The following is a 19,800-nucleotide window of genomic DNA, read 5'->3' as shown; positions in this document are numbered from 1 at the left end:
ATGGATAAGGATCCAGAATTGATTTCACAAAGTAAGTCTGGAGTTGGATATACACATCTGTATCTATCAGTAGACGTTTAGCTCTTTACATTGTGTTCACCTATAATCGGTTCTAGCAGATAGCTCAAAGCCCTGTGCATAAAAAGAACTTATAAATAATTATTAAAGTAGAAAAAAACTGTTTTCAGCTTGCTATATAACAGGGATGAGATTAGACACTGAGAACTCAAAGTACACTTTTTGTGTATCTAGATGTATAACTGGAGTTTATCCCTTACCATCACTTACAATTATAAATTATTTAGAGAAAGAAGTGGAATATTGTCTACCTATTGTTATATCCATTTAGTTTTACTTACGGGGACAGGAGACGGAATGATTAAAATGAGCATTATCCAAACTTTAATATTTAGCCTGTAGAATTTTCCTTCTCTACAAATATTTTACTTAGCATTGTTGACTGGTTTGAATGTCTGAAATAGATTAGGACCATTAAATTCATTATGCACTGAATAATGAGATTAAAAAATGTTATTTAATATACAATAAGAAAATTGTAACAGGATTCTTCAATGTTTAGGTACTCTAAATGTTACATTTGAGAACTGCAATTAAATGTAACATCGTTATATATGATTGCAGAATTGTGGACTATGTGAACACATTTAATATATTTGAAATTATTTTATGTGGAGCCTCCATAAGTAAAAAAAAAAAGACTAAAGCTTGCCCAGGTGTTCAAGTTTTGCCCTTAATTCTCTCTCACACTGATAAACCATATTCTCCCTCAGTCTTCTCCATCTCAATTAATGCCATCATATACTCACTTGCTTCTAAAATCTTTAAGTCTTCTTTGCATTCTTTTCCCCTTTATTTCACGCAATCCTATTTTCCAGCAAATCCCATTGGCTCTGCTGCCAAAACATAACAGCTCTTCAATCACCCTATCTAAATCAACATCTCTCTTACCTTGTCTGTGCTGGTAGCCTCCTAACTCATCCCCCTGCTTCCACTCTTGCCTGCTTAAAGCCCACTGGCCACAGAACAGCTAGAAGGGTCTTTCTAAAATGTAAATCAAATCATGTTATCCCTCTCTATAGAGTAGATGTTTAGTAAATACTTGTTGGCTCAATCAGTCAAGCAGTGAGTAATGGTGCTATAGCTATGGAAGGGTCAATAAGACAGGGACAGGAAAAACCAAAGATTCAGAGAGCCCAGATTATAAGAAAGCCTTGATTCATTGTGTATAATTCTGTCTTTACTTGAAACTTAAGCATATGAGTCTGCTTCTATTCATTGGCCTGCCTATGAACACTTGACAACTTACCCAGAGAATTCCACTGACGGCCAATCAAGGTTTTTTCTTGGCCACTTAGAATCGAAACAGCTGCCCAGGTTTAATTAATATTCTACAATGATATCTGGAGAGGAGCCAGTTGGAGACAGGTGTCTAAATGAAAGGGAGATTCCTAGCTCTTTTCATGAGTCACCTGTCTGGGTCTGGTGAGATGGACTCAAAGTTCTCGGGGGAACAGAACTGTTATTTTACAGAGTTCACTCTGGTTGAGGTTCCTGCATCGTGTTCCAGTGCCCACTTTATCTGCTGGTGTTCATCATACAAGGAGATCCTAGGTTTGATTCTGTGAAGTTTGGTTTTAGGATTTTTAAGCAGTGTCCATTTGCCAGGAATCTCCAACACAGCAATAAGAAACACAGCACTGATTGTTATGGTGCAAATGTCACAACTCATTTAAGGGGATCATCAAGTAATGGCAACAGGGATTCAAATGGGGGCTTACTCTTTGATCCACCCGGAGTTTAAATGGCAATTATCATTCATTCTTGGATTCCCTCAGTCCTGATAGAAATTCAAGTCATCAGAAACTATCATTTCGCAAACAGACAGCTATTAAAAGCACGTTAATAATCTATAGAGGGCATAGCATATGCCTTTTAAAAAGATTTGCAGCTTGCTTCTCGTAGCGAAGACACAGGACTTCTCCAGTCTAATTACAAAGCAATCAAACAATTTAATTAATCTGGAAATCACGTTCTTAACAATAGCTGCCACTAAAATGAGGCACCCTGTGTAGTGCCGTTAGGTAAAGTATGTTTTTCCTACACTGCTTATGTATTAGCCATGCTAGTTCCCCATGGGGATCATGGAGTTAATTACCTACCTAATGCCTGACCACTACTAAGGTTTACTTTACCAGGTCAGAAACAGCAGCAGCGATGCCAGCAGTCTATAAAGTATCCTAGCCCTCAAACATCCAAGAGCCAGCAAATCCCTGGGAGCAGCAGGATTTTAGTTATAAGCAAGTGCTGCACATATGGGCAGAGAATTAACTGGCACCAGTTTTCATTTGGGAGTCTCTCAGGTATTGCTTTGCAGATGGGTGGATGAATTCAGAGAGCAGTGCTATGAGGAGTGAAGGTCATGTATAGGACTCAGGTTTCACTCCTTCTTGCTCTCATCCTGGGAAAGCACTGTGCATATGCACAGCAGCCAAGTCCTCATTGCTGAGTTTGGAATGTATAGTATGTGCTTTATAATTTGGCCTGTTCTAAATTAGCAGTATTTTGATCACTGCATAACAAAATAGTATTGCTAAGTCTTCAGAGACTGAGTAGGAATTAATTTTTATTTCAAATAAGAACAAAGACTTCAAAGATTGACTTCTACCTGCCAAATCTGCTAGTCTTATAATTCCTCCCTAAGGCAAATGGAGGAATTTCTGTAATACGTAACACAGAAATCTATAGAATGCTCATTTACCCTTTTCTTCTGTTACCACCACCACCCCATTGTCTCTCCCCAAATTTCCTATTAGGGGATCAGTCATTTTCCCAATCTACCCACATTGGAAACATCAGTCACTTTTTTAGCCTGTATCCTTTTTCACTTGTTTCTAATCCGCTAATGACTATGCTTGGTTTGCGCACCAGAATATCCTTTCTATTGGCCTTCCATGTGCTAGTCTAGGTCCCTCCTCCTCTGCTACTCCCTTGGCCACCCACACCAAGTACTCTCAGGCCAGCTTAGAATCTCTGGCATCTCTCTCTTGCCTCCAAGTATTTCTTAAAGCCTCTAACTAATCAGCACCAATAAACAGCTCACTGGCTTTTCCAGTCCCAATTCCCTTCAGCCGGAGAAACTGTCTTGATTGCTTTGCCCTACTGTGTTTGAGTTGTTTCTGACTCCTTCCTGAAGTCGCCTTCTGTTTCTCCTCTTACCTAAAACCTACTAAACTGCCCTCAAATTGAGCTAGAGTCCCTTGTCCTTAAGGAATTATCAGTTTCTCTAGCCCACATCGTTCTCACTCATTTTCTCTAATATCCTCTGACAGTTAAGAGCCTTAATGATAATTCATGTGTGTATGTATATGTGTGTGTTTGTGTGTGTATATATGTGTGTGTGTGTGTATAAAGATAGGTATGTATATATATTTGCATTTTAATTTAGCTTTTTGGCCTGATATGAAACAGAAACATCTGTGATTAGTAAGCTAGAACCAACACCTCTATAGTCTTGAAGTTGAAGATGTGGGAATTTAAGTTAGATTTTACAGCAGTGTAGTAGATGAGAAGAAAATGAGGAAAATGTTCAAGCGATGGACCTAGAAACGCAGCCTAAGATGCGAGGGCAAAATCTGAATATGCGAAATGGTTAATGGCAGCCTTGTTTTTTTGTTTTTTGTTTTTTGTTTTTTAAGAGCAGAGTTAAATTCACCTCTTTATCTATGTCTCTGCCTGTTCATCCTGAAGATGATGGGTCAGCATGGGAACCATTCACTAATATCCCGAAAAGTGAAAAGGGTTTTAAGCCAATTCCTTGTTTCTTCCTTCTTCAGATTAAAAAATATATATTAATAAGCTCTCTATTGTTCTAGTTGATCACATTAGAATCTCCAGATATAGTGTTTTCTTTACAAAGCACACAGGGCTAAGAATTTGGTGCCAGGTTTCATTAGCCTTATGATTTCATTTTAAGTGAATAGGTGTAGCAGGGATTGTTCTTAGAATGTCTTGGCTTCAGATAATCAGTTGTTGTGTTACGCCTAATTATTTACTGATAGTTTGCTCTATATGGTGTGTGAGCAAATTGAACACTTTTCCCAAATGAAAAACAAAATTTATGTGAATATTTCTGGCATTAGATTATTTCCTTTAGGAAACAAAATTTTTAGCCATCTTGAAATTTGAGATTTTTAAAGGAATATGAAGATAAATATACAAGCTAAATTAGGGGTGTCAGGAGAGGGGATGAAGGCTGTTGAGAGAAGTTGAAAGAACTTAATTTAGCTGTGTAGATAAATGGACAAAATGAATCCTGGATTACTGGATGGCAAAAGCAGAATTCATTTCTCCAGGGGCCCAAGGAATAACAGATGCAAAGCCATGATAAATTTCATTGCAGCAGGGGGAAAAATGCTTCATGATTCTCTATCCATAAAGAAATGGGCTTCTCAGTGCTTCCCAGTTAAATGGCTGTGATTGTGCTGTCTGTCATAAAGTTAATGGCATTTGTTGAAGACATCACTATAAAATTTGCAACCTTAAGTTAATTGAAGAATTTCAGTGGAGATATAGTCAGTCCAAACGTCCTCAAGGTAACACTAAATGTATCCTCCTTAATGTGTTAGTCTATTCTTTCTGCACACTGGTAATAAATTGTTTACCTTTACAGCCAGGTACTGACTTTGACGTAAAATCTTGTATTCCTTACACCCAATTACAGTAGTCACTTTCATTAAGAAACCAGTAATGTGGCAATTGACTTGGTGTTAGGGATTAAACGTAGCTTCCTGATTTATTTTTCCTTTTTCTTTTTTCTAGAAGGTACAGGATTGCTTTGCAGCCTTTCCTTGCCCACTTATTTAAACCAGCTACAGTTCCATGTGGTCCTCAGACAATTCTGCCAATCTAATTAAACATGTAGAGGGAAGCAGGGTGGTCTGGAGCGTCCTGAACTTGCCCTCGCCAGCTGCTGGCCAAGCTTTCTCAATGATCAGCAGCAGGTTGAGTGGGCTAATGGAGAAAGTAACAAGCCCCAGAGGAGCTGCCCTCCTTCCAACGAGCAATCACTGCTCCACACCACCCCTGAAGGCCTGGGGAAGATGAGCTCTGCCAGCCTTTGTGTGGCTGTGGCTTTTTGAGGCTGCCTGGTCAGTCACAGTCCAGCTGCTTAGGAGCAGAGGGATTGTTGAGGAAAATATTGACAAGGGGTAATCCTGCTGAGCCACTTGGCAATGCTGAGCTAGATCTGGGTCATTGAGAAATAGGTCCAAACTGCTGTGGTCTTCCCAGTGTTTTACAACTAGTTCTGACACATCCACCTTTAAAATATGTGCTTCAGAATATGAGGATTCATCTTCAGGAACTCAGACTCATTCAGTCTACTGTAAACAAAAAGTACTAAGGCTGCCTGCTAAAATGGAAAACACTTCCAATTGAAGCATATGCTTACCCTTGCATCCTGCTCATTGAAATGTTCGCATCTGGAGGGTCACAACCAAGACTTGTGTATATTCATTACTCTATCAGATTGAAATATTTGTATTGTTATATCCATGCAGGACTCCTGGTTGGTGATATAGCTGAATGTGTTTATTCATGTGTCTCGCACACTTAAGAAAGCTGTGCTGGAACTCATGCTCCCCCATCCCCATCTCCTCCCCCGGCCCACCCCACCATCCCTGGTCCAGGTAAAACTAAAGCATTATTGGAGGAAAGGACGTTCTACAGAAATGTAAATAAACTTATTTCTAAGGAGAGGATTCTTGAGGTGGAAATGATACAAAAACAAAATCGTGTAGTAAAATTTTCTCTTTTCTCTCTCTCTCTAGGAAATAGCCCTCAAGATAGTCCAAGAAATTTCTCCCCCAGTGCCTCAGCCCATTTTTCATTTGCACGGAGGTAAGGACTTTATGTGAGTGGAGGCATAAAGTCTTATAGAGAGAATCCCATTTTCCTCTCCCACCCCCCACTTTTCCCCCTGCCCACTTCTCCCCCTCCCCGCGTCTTCCCGTCCCCGCTTCTCCCCCTCCCCTGCTCCGTGCCCTGCGAGGTCCTGCTCATTATTCTGTAAGGCCTTCTCCAAAGCCCCACTGGCCAGAGGAGCTTAGGCTGCCACAAAGCTTTGTTTTAACACACCTGCTTTAGCAGTTTCAAGCCAGCAATTTAGTGATCCCAGTGAGAAAAAGCCATGCATGGGCTATAGGATGTTTTCTCCTTTCTCTTCCTATCATGTTTGCAATTGGGCACCAGACGTCAAAGATAGATGTCTTATAACTGGACCACTGAGTCAAGAGGAAGTGTTTTCGTTGTTCAGAGGATAGCAGGCACACAATGTCACGTCACACCATGTTCATTGTGGATTTTCTACTCTGACGTAGCCAAGTCAGAGGAGTGTGCACAGTCATGTCTTCTGTGTTCTGCATGTGGAATTCATCTGCCTCGCCCTGTCAGATGCAGTCCTTCACCTTCCTGGGCTCCTTCATCCCTCTCACGTGCATAGCTTGTCCTCTTCTGCCCAGGAAAAACACCAAGAAAACAAAATGGCACCTTCAGCCAAGTTTCTGAATATTCAGGAGAGACTCGGTTTATGATCTGAATGTCCTAGATATTTGCTCAGTTTTCCTCAGAGACCTAACTATATCCTGAAGTGGATTAAGGTAGCACTTAATAAAGACACATAGGTAGGTTAAAAAAAAATACTTGTTCTTACACACATGAGTAACCAGCAAAACTTGGAGCGCCCTCACGACCGTTTGTCAGCGTGTCATGCATTTTACATTACTAAGTCTAAAAAAAATAGTTGCCACATTTTCAGAATTGTGTGTAATTAAGATTTCATTATAAATCTGCTGTGAAAATGTTTGTTCTTTCATAGTTAAGTTGTTTCCCATCATGTGTTAAATGCCTTTATATATCTCACCATGGGGACAATAAAGAGTGATAAAAACATCATCTCCAGGGAACTTATGGAGACCCATACGCTGTTTTTACCCCCAGCTCCAACTTCTCTTTTTTTAGCTTCTTAAGTACTGTAAGAAAATGTACTGGTCCCAGAAAGCGTGTTTGCCCAATGAATATTAATTCATAATAGTGCTACTATTCTAAGTGGAAAAAAATCCTATAAAAATTAATAAGTAAGTGTTTACTATAGTCTTTAAAACCTCTCTCTATAAAGGGGAGAATGCATTTATTATAAGTAATAAGAAAAATGGAAATCTCATGGAGTGCATTTAAACATGACAGAAATCACAGTATCTTAATCCTGGCAGATTTATACAAATGAAGAGAATCTAATAAATAGGTGACTGAAGGACACGTGAATCTGGTTTCCGTGCTATTAAAAAAATACATAAACCCCCCAGGCATGTTAATTTTTGACGAATAAACCATAAACCGTGACAGGAGATTATCACAGGGGACCTCTAGTTCATTTGCATGAATTTCCGAATGGAACTCCCTCCACACTCTTCAAAAAGTATTAATTTAGATTAAGACATGAGTGATCATCATTTTAAACTGTTATTCAAGTAAACAGAACCCTGTGTCATGAAAACTCAAATTGGTGTATTTTTATGTAACATCTGGGATATTTCTCTCCATTTTAGAGTTGATTTTTCCTCAGGCAACGTGGAGATTCCACTCCTAGGTCTCTGTTACCTTCCATTTGGTGCACATTGCTGAGCCTTTAAGAAGTAATGTCATTTTGAGACTCCCACATTTTTTTGTTTTGTAAAATTTAGTCCAATTGAGGAAATATTGCTCGTTTTTAAAAGTAGTCTTGGGTAAAGGGATAAAAGTCTGGCTTATTAATCTTTTCTGATCTTTCTTACCTTATGTGGTAATACTTCCCTAGTAGCCATCCCCTGTAACAAAATAGTCCAAGTATAGAGTACAAAGTATGATGACACAGACTTGCTTTCTACATTTTCAAATGCAGATTTGAGAGTGAAATAATCGAATTAATTTTTTACTACTAAGTAAAATAAAAGATGAAAGTAAGAACCATAGTATAGATGTTGTCTGGAGCAAGGAAATATTTTCACATTGCTAATTGTGGTATTAATTTACAATCCGCCTGATTGTGGACCTACTTAATCCTTTTTTCCCTGGTGGTAAAATGGAGGTAAAAATACTCTCCTGCCATTCCCAGAAGTTGTGGAAGTTTATGTATTGCAGATTGCTTTCACTTTTGTAGGAAACATAGAGCCTTCCAAGAAATGCTGTGGGTCTCTCCTAGTTGCCTAGTTATTATGCACTAGGTTGAATCTCCAAGTGTATTTCTACAAGCCAATTACTACTACAAACTTCCCTGCTGAGTTCAGGTCATCAGACGATTGTTGAGTACTGGGCTGGAAGTCAGGCCTACTAAAGATCATTGGCTCTTGTTATCAGTTTCCAGATGAGAGTGTTTTTCCCGCTCCGTTTCTGTTTTTATGCATTTGAATCTGCTGAGTCTGATCATTGTAACCTCTCAGTTACACCTTCAGAATTCTGGAGTAGATTTGAGTTAACTATATTGGCATAGTTCAACTTTTTCCAACATCAACTGGAATATTCGGTGTATCACTCCAGGTAACTATAACAATAAATCTGCTTCCTCTTCATACAGTTAGAATAGCCAGGTTGATATTGGAACTGTTTATTCTTTCTTTGTTGTGTACCATATTAATCTAAATTTTTGTGAGTGGTATTGAAATAAAGGTTGTTATTTTTTTGCTGATCTTTTTTGTGTCCTGTGTTCCCATCAGATGTTTTTCTCTTCTTACTTTTTCATGTAATGTAACACCAAGATTCCCACCCACAAGGGAAAAGACTCTTTTCAAAAAAGGCTTGTTGCATTGGCAAGAATGTAGTCTTGTCTTCCTATCACATTTCAATGGTAGCTACTGCAAAGAAAAGACAACATTGTTAGCAGGATCCAAATTGCACTTGTGTGATAGTTTTCTTGAAAAAAGGGCATGTTCTCTCAAGTACTGTATATAGCATGTATAGTAACTTCTGATGTGCAGTTGTCATGGTAATGAAAATGCAGTGGTCCTTTGTGCTCCATTTGAGTAAATAGACACAGACAATTTAGGGAACTTTATGAGTTGTAAATTATTTCTGGTCCGTGGCTGTACAGAGTACTGAGCACATTCATGTTTAAACATCTTTCTAGTTGTGTGTTTTCCGGAGCAAGCAAATGTAATTTATGCTTCAGAACTAATAAGAACATGTCTTCTCTTGGAATTGCTCATTCATCTGAAATATGTTCATTGATACCTGAGGGGAAGGAGAGTTAATGAATCACAAAACAAAATCATAGTGGGGGGAAATTGTGTCCCTCACTCTTTCCAGAGACTAGTTTCTGATAATTGCTATTAAATGGACTAAATAATTCTTTTAAAATCATATCCTTTTCTTACTTTATCAAATTGGAGGTGCTTAAAATATATAGTGCAGGTATGGATTCTTAACTCTTTAATAAGTGTCCATTTAGCAATCAAGTATCTTTATAAACATGTTATATAATTACTTTCTTCTTAAATCATTAACATTTTCAGTTGATTAAAAGTATTTCAAAAGAACATATAACTTATCTCAATTTATTTTATCTGGTATATTTACATACATCTTATTTTGCTTCTTTTTTTTTTTTTTAACATACTTGATTCAATTGTACTCCAATCATGGTACAGAAATGACAGGTAAATTTTACTAAAATCTTAACATTGTGGTAGTTCTGTGATTTGTCCACTTGACTTTTTCCATTTGTCTTTGTGGACCGTTTGCATCTATTGGAGGTTATATCCATGGCAGCCTATAATTTTATTTTCCCATGAATATAAATTTAGGCTAAAATGTCAGTTTTTTACATTAACATCTAACGGTGACATTTCTCAAATTCAAGCCTGATGCTGTTGAATTCCCTAACTTCAACTTATTGTGAATGTGTCTCTGGTAAATTTTGTCCACTCTTGTCACTTGGCAAGTTAACATAATTACAAACGTAATAACACAAATTACGAAATGTCCATATATGACACTGCAGTCTTATTGATCTAAGAATGCAATGTTGCTGTTTTTAAAGTGTGTGTTTCCTTTTTTGCCCCTTGGCAGATTTGCATAGAACATTCAAAATGTTCTGTGGCTTTTAAGGCACAATCTTATTCAAAATTGCATTTAAAGTAATAGCCTGGAATGCCAGAGATTTCAGAAAATTTGCTTTCTGGTGTCCCCTTCCCTTTGCAGCAGTATTGTTTCTACTGCTGCATTCACTCATCTGAGACCCTTGTAATGACCCTTATTCACAGCCAAACTCCAACTGAGAAACCACCCATTCTGTCATCACTTGAAGATAAAAACCACCCTCTTCATGGCTCCTCCCAGCTTTGCCTCTAAGACTGAGGCAAACAACTTAGTCTTTGCATTAAGTTCTATCACTGATGGAGAAGGTTTCTTTCTGCCCCGACTGTTAACCAGCCAGAGCTGGGCTGCATGCTCAGACTCGGCAGGAGGCTTTGCTGTAACAAGCCAGGTCATGTCCGAAGGCAGTAACTCTTAAGAGATTCTAAGCATAAGGTCAGTTACTTACTTAATGCTAAAGTTATTTGACACTTCAGGCCTGAGCCAGCCATGAGCCCAATGATCCCTTCTTCCCTAAGCATGATGAGTAGAACTGTTCCCTTGAAAATCATAAGCAGAAAGTGTTTCAGATGCAAAGAAAGTCCCCACAGGCTCTTGTGCCATGCTGGAAATCAGCCCCTTCCAAAGATCATTTGCTCTGGTTATCAGTTTCCAGATGAGAGTGTTTTCCTCCTCCCTTTCTGTTCTTATTCATTTGAATCTGCTGAGTCTGACCATTGTAATTATCCCTGGTATTCATTTTGTCAGAGTATATTAGTGAGACATCAATAATATGGATCAACCCATTCACTTTCTACTTGTTTGGTTGTATTGATTCAGTTTAAATAAAAGTCAACCTACTGTATAATGTTTGTTTACCGTTACCCTTGCTGAGCATTTCCACATCCTCACAGACTATGTTTGTGTCATTTGTTTGACTAAAAATACTTAGTTTCCCTGGAGTTCCCATGTGACAGTATGCCAACGTTGGCCTAAGCTAAACTCATTTTCTCAATAGGACTGATGGACGCCGCTGGTCGTTGGCTTCTCTCCCTTCCTCTGGCTATGGGACAAACACACCCAGCTCTACGGTCTCTGTAAGTGCCTGACTTTTTTTTTTTTTCTCTTCCTCACAACAGCAGAGCTATTACACAGGCAGTGTTTTCTCTGGGTGTTTCCTGGTAGGGAGGAGAAGATAAATTCTGCATGTCTGCCACTCTGAGTAAGCGACGCATCAAATGATGGCCTGACAGACATAAAAAGGACATACTTTCACTGCAAGCTTTTAAACTGTAGTGCATAAATTGAGTAAGTTCCAGGATCACACGTTTGGAGGAGACTGGAAGCTTTCATTTTAATAATGTTTGGTGTAGTTTGGGGGGAAAAAACACAATCTAGTTTTATTGCTTTGGTTCCATGCCAGTGACATTAGTGCTAAAAATGCCATTGAACTTTCACAGACTGGGTCTTTCTTCCTATGTGGCTTAGATAGAGGTTTGTTTTGTTTTGTTTTTTTCTCTCTTTCAAAGAAAGAAAAGGCAAGTCTTAATTTATGCCTTCTAGGTAAGAACTTTGTTTTAAGAAGAAATTAAAACAACTTGGAAGAAGGTTAAGATAAATAGAGATATGGTGGAATTATGAAAATAGGATAGAGGAAAATGGATACTCTTGCCCCAAACTTAACATTTCAGCAAGAGACCTAGCCATTACTGGAAACTATAGGTTAGATCTATGTTTTTTTAGTTTACATTAGTAATCATGTGGGATAACTGTATCTGCAGGGCTGTAGAAACAAGGTGGTCATTTAGAAAGGCCTAGTAGGTTGCAGGTGTTCAATATATGGAGTGATCTAGCTCTATTTGTACCAGCGAGGAATGTGGACCTAGAGCCTCATTTTGTCAAAATCTCTGGTTTATTGTTTAGGGATATCCATCTATTGTATTTTTTAGAGCCCCCAGCACTCCATTAAGCACATAGATTTAGCCACTTAATAACACTTGAATGACAAGAAACTACAGTTAAATAGATAAATTCTAACTGGTATCACCTCTGCCTTATACTGATGTATTTCCAGAATTCCAAGTATAATAATATAGCGTAGATTTTCTGGTGTCCCTTTAAAACCAAATTGTTAAAAACTGTTGCGTTATTTTTACCATCTCTTTTTGATATTTCATTGAGCAAAGGTAATTTATTTTTCTATCCATTATTCCACTTTGTTGTGATATATGAGTCTATTGTCCATTAGATCATATTTTTAGAAACATGCTAACAACCTTGAGTGATTTCAGAGGCACATCAGCATCAGTAAAGGATGCTTAAAAATCCTGAATAGCATGAATGAATAAAATTGTCAGTAAATAATAGTGAAGTCATCCTTGATTCTTATGGCAGTCACTATCAGTGGTTATTGGCCAGTATTTTAGACGTGTCTTTTAAATCCAATTTTTTTTTTTTTATTTCAACTCTATCACCTTGCATTGCCTTCAGTCAAGTTTTATTATAACTTGGACATAGAAATCTCTCTTTTGCAAGAAAAATAGGGCAGAGTTCAGGATTTGTATTCTTTCCATCTTTAGTAAGTCATTCATTTTTAAAAGTGAATCCATAATAAAAGGTGAGCTACATAAAATCGGACCCTGTTTGGTAGAAATAATTTTTAAAATAATTTTGTTTTATAAATACTTGTTATATGCCAGGCCCTGGTCTAAATTCTTAAAATGCATTGGCTCATTTAATCTTAGCAACATCCCCTATCAGGCAATTGCTGTTGTTTTTTTCATTGTATGGGCCAGAAATCTGAGGCACAGAGAGACTGTTTAACTGAGGGACTGTTTACTGTTCCAATGTTTTCTCAATAAGAATATGGTGAGCAGTTTTAGAACCCAGTCTCTTGGCTCTTTAAAAGGAATTTATATGGCATTTCTTCAGATAAACCTTGTCATTAATAAAGCTGACCTGATCATCAGTCAAAATGGAATCGTTGCTGTCTCTAAATTCTGTATGTGCCTACGGAAGACACCCCCAAGACCGTTTTTAGTCTACACACATACTTTGTGTTTCTAACAGCTCTTCTCTGAAGTGTTTATTTTATTGAAGACATTAGTATCATATAATTATTGGGCTCAATATTCCTATTTTTTCCTCCCAAATGAAATTTGAGCTTCCAGAATTATTCCTTTTGCCAACAGACAGAAGGGACTATTTAGATTATGAACTGCAGGTGCTGTAGTGTGAAAGTTCAATTATTTTTTCTCTTTATTGGTTATTGATAAAAGTGATGAGTGAAAACTAGAAAAGCTACTTCTCTATTTTTCTCAGTTTCTTTGTGGTCCTACTCTTTAAATATTAGGGCAGAAAGTGTGTAAAACTTCTTAGTAGTTGCAAGTTTTTCTTTTCTAAAGCTAATCTGAATCACTCTTAGATTCTCATTTCCCTGGGTTAACTGTTAGTCATTTAGCCAATCAGAAATGTACTTTAACTATTTAAAAAATCAGATGTAGAATATATACAAATAAAATTTCAAGCACTTTGAAAATATAGTTTAAACTTTACAGATAATTTCAGCTGTTGTCTGAATGCCAGACTGAAATGTAAACATTATAATATCTGTATCCTTTGGTTATTATGGAAACTGCAAAATTGCTAAATGTTAAAAATGCTATATTCTGAAATCGGAAAGATTTAGCCAGATGAAGTAAATCAGTCCTCCCAGAGAATATTCAGTGTTGCAATTTCTTCTAACATCACAGTTTGCAGTTAAAATTAATTTGTGGAGCTTTTCCAATATGATATTCAGATAATTCTTAATTTTGAAATAAGTACTATAGAATTGTAGCAGTCAGAAGACATTCTCCCGTATGTTTCTTACCAGATAAATTATTTTCTGCTGAGTGAAAGTACAGAAATAAGAATATAAGTACTAATAAAAATATGAGGTATGTCTATAAAATGATACGATTTAATAAAAAGTAGAAACTTGTATGTGCATATGAATACTATCCTTTGCAAAATGGTTACCTGCAGAGACTAAATGCTTATTGAATGATATCATGACTCAGAACATGGTTTTGGAACTCTAATTGCCTTAAGAACTAGCAGCATAATTTTTTTTGTACTTCTTCATTCTTTGGACCCTTCTCTGAAGTCAATAGATACTGTTCCTGTGCAAGTGCAGTTGCATAATACCTTGAGCCTGGTGTGTTTTGGAATTTTCACTTTGAGAAAGGTAACATCCCTGTTCTGTACATAACAGACCAGCAACAGTGGGGCCAGCCGCTCATAATCAAATATATTAATATTTCTGCAGCAGCTTGAATCAACATTCATACTAAGTAGATTAAATAAATATTTTAAACAGCTTCACATCAGTTCAGTTGGTGCTTTGCCACCAAAAGAGATTACTGTAAACTTAGGAACAAACTTCTGAGTTTGTGGGTTTTGAAATCTTGGATACAGGATTGTGGACATTGATTTACCTTTGAGAAGTATCTATAGATTCTTAATTCTGTTTTTCTGTTTGCTAATTTCCTTATCTTTCCTCTGATCACCACTGCTTATCTCCTGCTTGCATTGATTTTATTTTTTTTTCTTGATTTCTTGACTGGATTTAGTTCATGTGTTTTATTTCTTTTTTCTTAGTGAAAAGTGTTTAAGGCCATGACTGTACTTACTGAATAGAACTTTGATTTATCTCATAAGTCTTTCTAGTAGTGTTCTCATTTTTTTATTGCTTGTAAAATAATCTCATTACATTATAAAAATTCCTCTTTGTCTCAATATGTACTAAGATGTTTTATAATTTCAAGTTATAGGAATAATTTTTAGGCTTTAGGCGTTAATTTCTAGTTTTGCTACATTACAGTGTTTTAGTATTTATGAAGGGTACTCTTAATATAATGATTTTTTTTAAAATGCTTACAAGAACTGACATTTTAAAATAAGTAATATCTTTCAAAATGTGCTTATTCTAACCATGTTTCCATTTACTAAAAAATTTCTCAGTCTCTTTTATTAGAATTACTTAGGAGTTTACCTCCAACTAAAAATGAAAACAATAGTTTCTTTGCTTTTTAGTTAAATGTTTCAGATTGATTAAAAGCAGGGTTATTTAGCTGTTCACCTTTCCTGTCTTTCCTTGTTCCAAATGTTGAATGACGATTTCTAAAAAGCAAATCTACAGGCATGTAACAAAAAACTCAACACGACTTGAAAGTTTTTTTTTTATTTTAAGTTATAGTCTCAACCCTTCACTTTCTCCGAGAAAAAAGAATAAAGAAAATTCAATTCCAGATTTTAAAACAGTGGCTTTATTGAGAAAAGTATCTTCTTTAATCCTTCCCCTATTTTACTCATGGCACACTCTGATGCATTATAAAGAGAGGTTTCGTTGCCTTATTGACCATCTCATATCATATCATTTATTTTATGTTATTTACCTAAAAGTCAGTATTTGATTTTGAGCAGCAGTAAACTCGGGGGTGCCATGTTCAACTGAAAGCTAATCTGCGATACAGTGCTCCCTAATGTCACTCCAGTGGTTGCTTTCTTACTTTGGCTTTGACTGGTTCCGATCCATTTTCACAGCCTGGATTTTCTCCAGAGAGAAAACTACCTTTTGGGAAATTATAAACAAATGAGGCAAAATAGGGAAAGCATTTTGAACTCTGAGAGAGAACATCAAGTTATACATTTAGGCAGTAGTTCTTACAACTTTAACCTGAAAAAGAAACAATAAAAATGGTAGTATTACCCAAGTTTAACTCATCGATCTCTCCTATTCTTTTGAAGAGTTTCTTTCTGAGATAGTTATGTGACCTCACTTTGGTTTGTTTCAGTCATCCTGTTCCTCCCAGGAGAAGTTGCATCAGTTACCATACCAACCAACACCGGACGAGTTACACTTCTTGTCGAAACATTTCTGTACCACCGAAAGCATCGCCACTGAGAACAGATGCAGGAACACGCCGATGCGCCCCCGTTCCCGAAGTCTGAGGTATGTGGGCCTGGCTGAAAACCATTACTTAATTGGATTCTCTATTTTCAAACATTTTGAGTGAAGACTTTAGTCCTTTAGTTCATATGTGTGTGAACTGACTTGCAAACTATTACAAATATAGCGTAATGTTTCCATGTACACATAATATTGTTAATGACCACTGAAAGGCATCTTATAATTTTCCTTTTCAGTTCTCACAATTTGCTGATTGCAGCAGTAGTAGTAATCATGATGGTCTCAGGACTACCTATGAAAACGTCTAGCCACTGGAAATTTCAAGGCAGTGCAAAAGCAGTTAATGTTGTTATGTTAAGAGGTAACAGCTTGGTGGAAATAGAACGACAACAAGAATAGGAGGATTTTTTTAAATTCCAGATTTCATATTACAAAATATCCTTTTATTCTTTCTTCCTGTCATAAGTCTTACTTTCTCTAAGACTGTGAGCACATTTTTAGGAGTTTGTGTCACCTGAAGTTTGTGGATGCCAAATGTAGTCCACTTGACACTGAATAGGGCCAGTTTTACTGTGAGTTTGTTTCTTCAGGAAGCAGAATCTAAAACAGAGCTTCTTGTTCAGGATGTTTCTCCGGGAGTGCTTTTGAAATTAGCACCTGTGGGAGGGAAGGGGGAGGCAGGATTGGGCAGAGGGAGAAGTCCAGCAGCTTTAGCCAACTCCACAGAGAGCTCGGGAATGACAGGACTCAGCAGAGTTGCTCCCTTGGCCCAATTGTGCCTTCGTTTATATCCCTACCTCAGTCATTGTGTCCCTCACTGGATGTGGCACCCTGGGAAAGACTCAGCCTCAGGCGAGATGACTTCTTGCAGCTGATGCCATCCCTGCAGGGACTGACAGCTGAAGGTTTCTGTGGACAGCACTCCCAGCAGCCGGGCAACAGGTCCTTCTTTGAAGGAGGGATCAGGACAGGGCATCACCTTGTCCACTGCAGCATGAGATCTTGATGCTATAGAATTAGTGAACTTTGATATCTTAAGGTTTTATTATATTAAAAAATAGCTTGTTTATTAGGTGGTCAGTTGAATATCAAAGTTTAATGAGAAGCAATTTGCCTTTGTACTTTTTGTCTTCACTTAGACTCATAAGCTAATAGTAAATATAGCCACACTGGATAATTGTGAGACATGTTAGATTATTCTGAGATATGGAATTAACAACTGGTTTTACTATTTCATCTACAGGCACCATGTTTTACCACATGGGTGCCATTTTTTGTTTTATTAAAGGAATTCCTAAGATGCGTAGTATAAGCTGTATCCCTTTAGGAATATAAACACACTGAAGTTGCACAACTATATACCACTAGGAAGGAAGATGAACCTACTATTGAAAGAGTAAAGAAGAATGCACAACAGTTGTATGCCTCTGTTTCATATTATACATAATGCCTACCTCAGCATCCCAGATAAATATTTGCTAGGCTAGAAAATGAATTTCAATTATGACACCTGTGCCATGGAAGACTCAGACCTTTTCAGTGATGTGTGGCAGACCGCAGGTGTATGATAAAAGTGTGAAATTACACTGTTAAACGTGTCCTAGATGTTGCTGTTTGTAGCTACCCTATTTTGTTTTATTTTGCAGTTTGTTAATTGTTTTCCAGATCTTATGCAAGCTCACACTACGTGCAGAATATAATTTCAATTTACAAACACTTTCTGAACTAGTATTGTATTGTAACTATGATGATTTTGTGGCATTCCACTTCTTGAGCTTTTTTTTTCAGTCCTATTCAGAGTGTTTCTGTGTTTGTGGGAATGTATGTGTGCATGTGTACTAATGACTGATTTTGTACTTTATTATCTAATATACTTTTCTTACAAAGGTTGCATAGTACTTTTGATGCAGCTGACTGTTTATAAATAAAAAGCTTATTTTCATTTCATGCTGTGGCAAGTTTAAAAGGGTAATTTGCTTTGCTTGCAGCCCTGGACGTTCTCCCGCCTGCTGTGACCATGAAATAATTATGATGAACCATGTCTACAAAGAAAGGTTCCCAAAGGTAATGAATTGAATTGAAGATGCCTAGCATCTAAACGAACAGGCAGCATAGGTTTAGAGTCTGTAAGGTGGTTTTGTTATGGGAAGTAAGGGTCCAATCTAGTAATGATTTGCATAAAACAGCTCCATAGTCTTCTTAGAAAGAGAAAATAACTTAAAAAAAAATGTTAAGCTAACAACTGCTGAGAACTAACTGTGCTCTCTGTATGCTGAGCTGGCTCTAAAGTGAACCTGCCACTTGTGCACCACACATGGGGCAGGCCTGGTGAGGTGCCATAGGGAGGGTCTACTTTGAAAGGCCTCTAGACTGTGCACTTTGTACCCATGTTCTGGTCCTACACCATATTGTTAAGTAGAGACTGTTTTTCTCCATTAGAAGCCTGTAGATTGGTGTGTCATGAGAGGTTTTTTTTTTCCACATTACTTTTCTGTGATTTCCCATCTCTTTAGACATTGTATTTCTAACCCTATTAATTTAGAAGAGAAGGCACAGTTGTCGTGTTCTCCAGTTAGACTGGTAAAAGAACATGAATTGAGAGAGCAACTGTGAAGAGTTGCTGCCAAGCCCTTGGCTGCAAGGACCTGCTCTCAGATGGTCCCATTAACTCACCTTGTTTCCACATCTTTCCCGCCAAAGCATTTCTGCACATTTGAGAAAAGGCCACTCTCCATGTTTTTCCTGATCCGCCCCCACAGCCTGTGTTGCCCTAAGCTGGAGAACAAATGAAAATCTTTGGTTTCATAAATCAAGAGTAGAGTACTTATTATTTGCAACTAACCCAGCATTGATGTCATTGATTAAAGCTGTTTTAGCTATTTATCACATGTCACTTGCTCACCAGGGAAACAGATACTGACTGTTACCTAGTTAATGCAGGTTAGGATATTAGAGGGGAGGAGGAGAGAGGAAGGAGAGGGAGTCTCCCTGCATATATAATTAATGTAAGTAAGGAATATGGATTAGGCAGTGGGTGACCAGAGAGAATGAAATGAAAGTTGGAAAGGAAATTTTAGGTTTATTTTACCAAGAGAGTCCCCTGGACTTTTGCATAGGATGTAGCTTTTTGGGAAAAGAAAATGATATAAGATGTGTGCTCCTGGCACATTAAAACCTAGCCAAAAAAGATACATTTTTAGCTTAGGTCATGGAACTCTAGCAACATCCTGATGTTTAAGTACAAAAACATAAAGAAATATTTGATATTTTGGACAATCCATCTGAAAGAGCCCAAGATCTTAAATGAAAGCATAACAATTCACAGATACAATTTGAGTTACTTGAAGAAGCTTACAGGGACCATTTTACATTTGATAGAACACAGAAAAGGGAGATTATCATTCTGAAATATTGATTTCACTTATGTATCCTCAGATCTTTATTTCACATGCTGAGGCTGCTGCTTTTTTTAAGCAACTTTTTAAGAACAGTTTTAGCTTCACAACAAAATTGAGCAGAAGGTACAAAGATTTCCCATGTACCTGGAAAGGCTATGTATGAACACCCCCCACATGCATTAGGGTTCATTCACCCTTTGTGTTGTACAATCAGTGGGTTCGGACAAATGTCTGATGACGTGTATGTACCATTATTTTATCATTAGCGAGGCTTCTTTTAAATTTGATTTCTAGAATCCCATTTAATGACTTATGGAGGTCTCT

At 37.4% G+C, this 19,800-nt stretch overlaps 1 protein-coding gene across 14 annotated transcripts in view; it reads left to right on the top strand.

Moving 5' to 3' along the window:
• The window catches only part of MAST4 (microtubule associated serine/threonine kinase family member 4), a 575,926-nt gene that overhangs the window by 488,386 nt on the left and 67,740 nt on the right, over positions 1 to 19,800 (top strand). For all 14 annotated transcript variants that reach the window (XM_050794438.1, XM_050794437.1, XM_050794435.1 and 11 more), the window contains 4 exons: positions 5,850 to 5,919; positions 11,144 to 11,222; positions 15,963 to 16,120; positions 18,067 to 18,142. In XM_050794438.1, the coding sequence (XP_050650395.1) occupies positions 5,850 to 5,919; positions 11,144 to 11,222; positions 15,963 to 16,120; positions 18,067 to 18,142 (383 nt within the window). The remainder of the gene's footprint in view (positions 1 to 5,849; positions 5,920 to 11,143; positions 11,223 to 15,962; positions 16,121 to 18,066; positions 18,143 to 19,800) is intronic.

The sequence above is a fragment of the Macaca thibetana genome, chromosome 6, assembly GCF_024542745.1.
Source record: "Macaca thibetana thibetana isolate TM-01 chromosome 6, ASM2454274v1, whole genome shotgun sequence".
Classification (NCBI taxonomy): domain Eukaryota; kingdom Metazoa; phylum Chordata; class Mammalia; order Primates; family Cercopithecidae; genus Macaca; species Macaca thibetana.
Note: the sequence above shows the minus strand (reverse complement) of the source record. Positions and strands in the feature narration are given on the sequence as shown.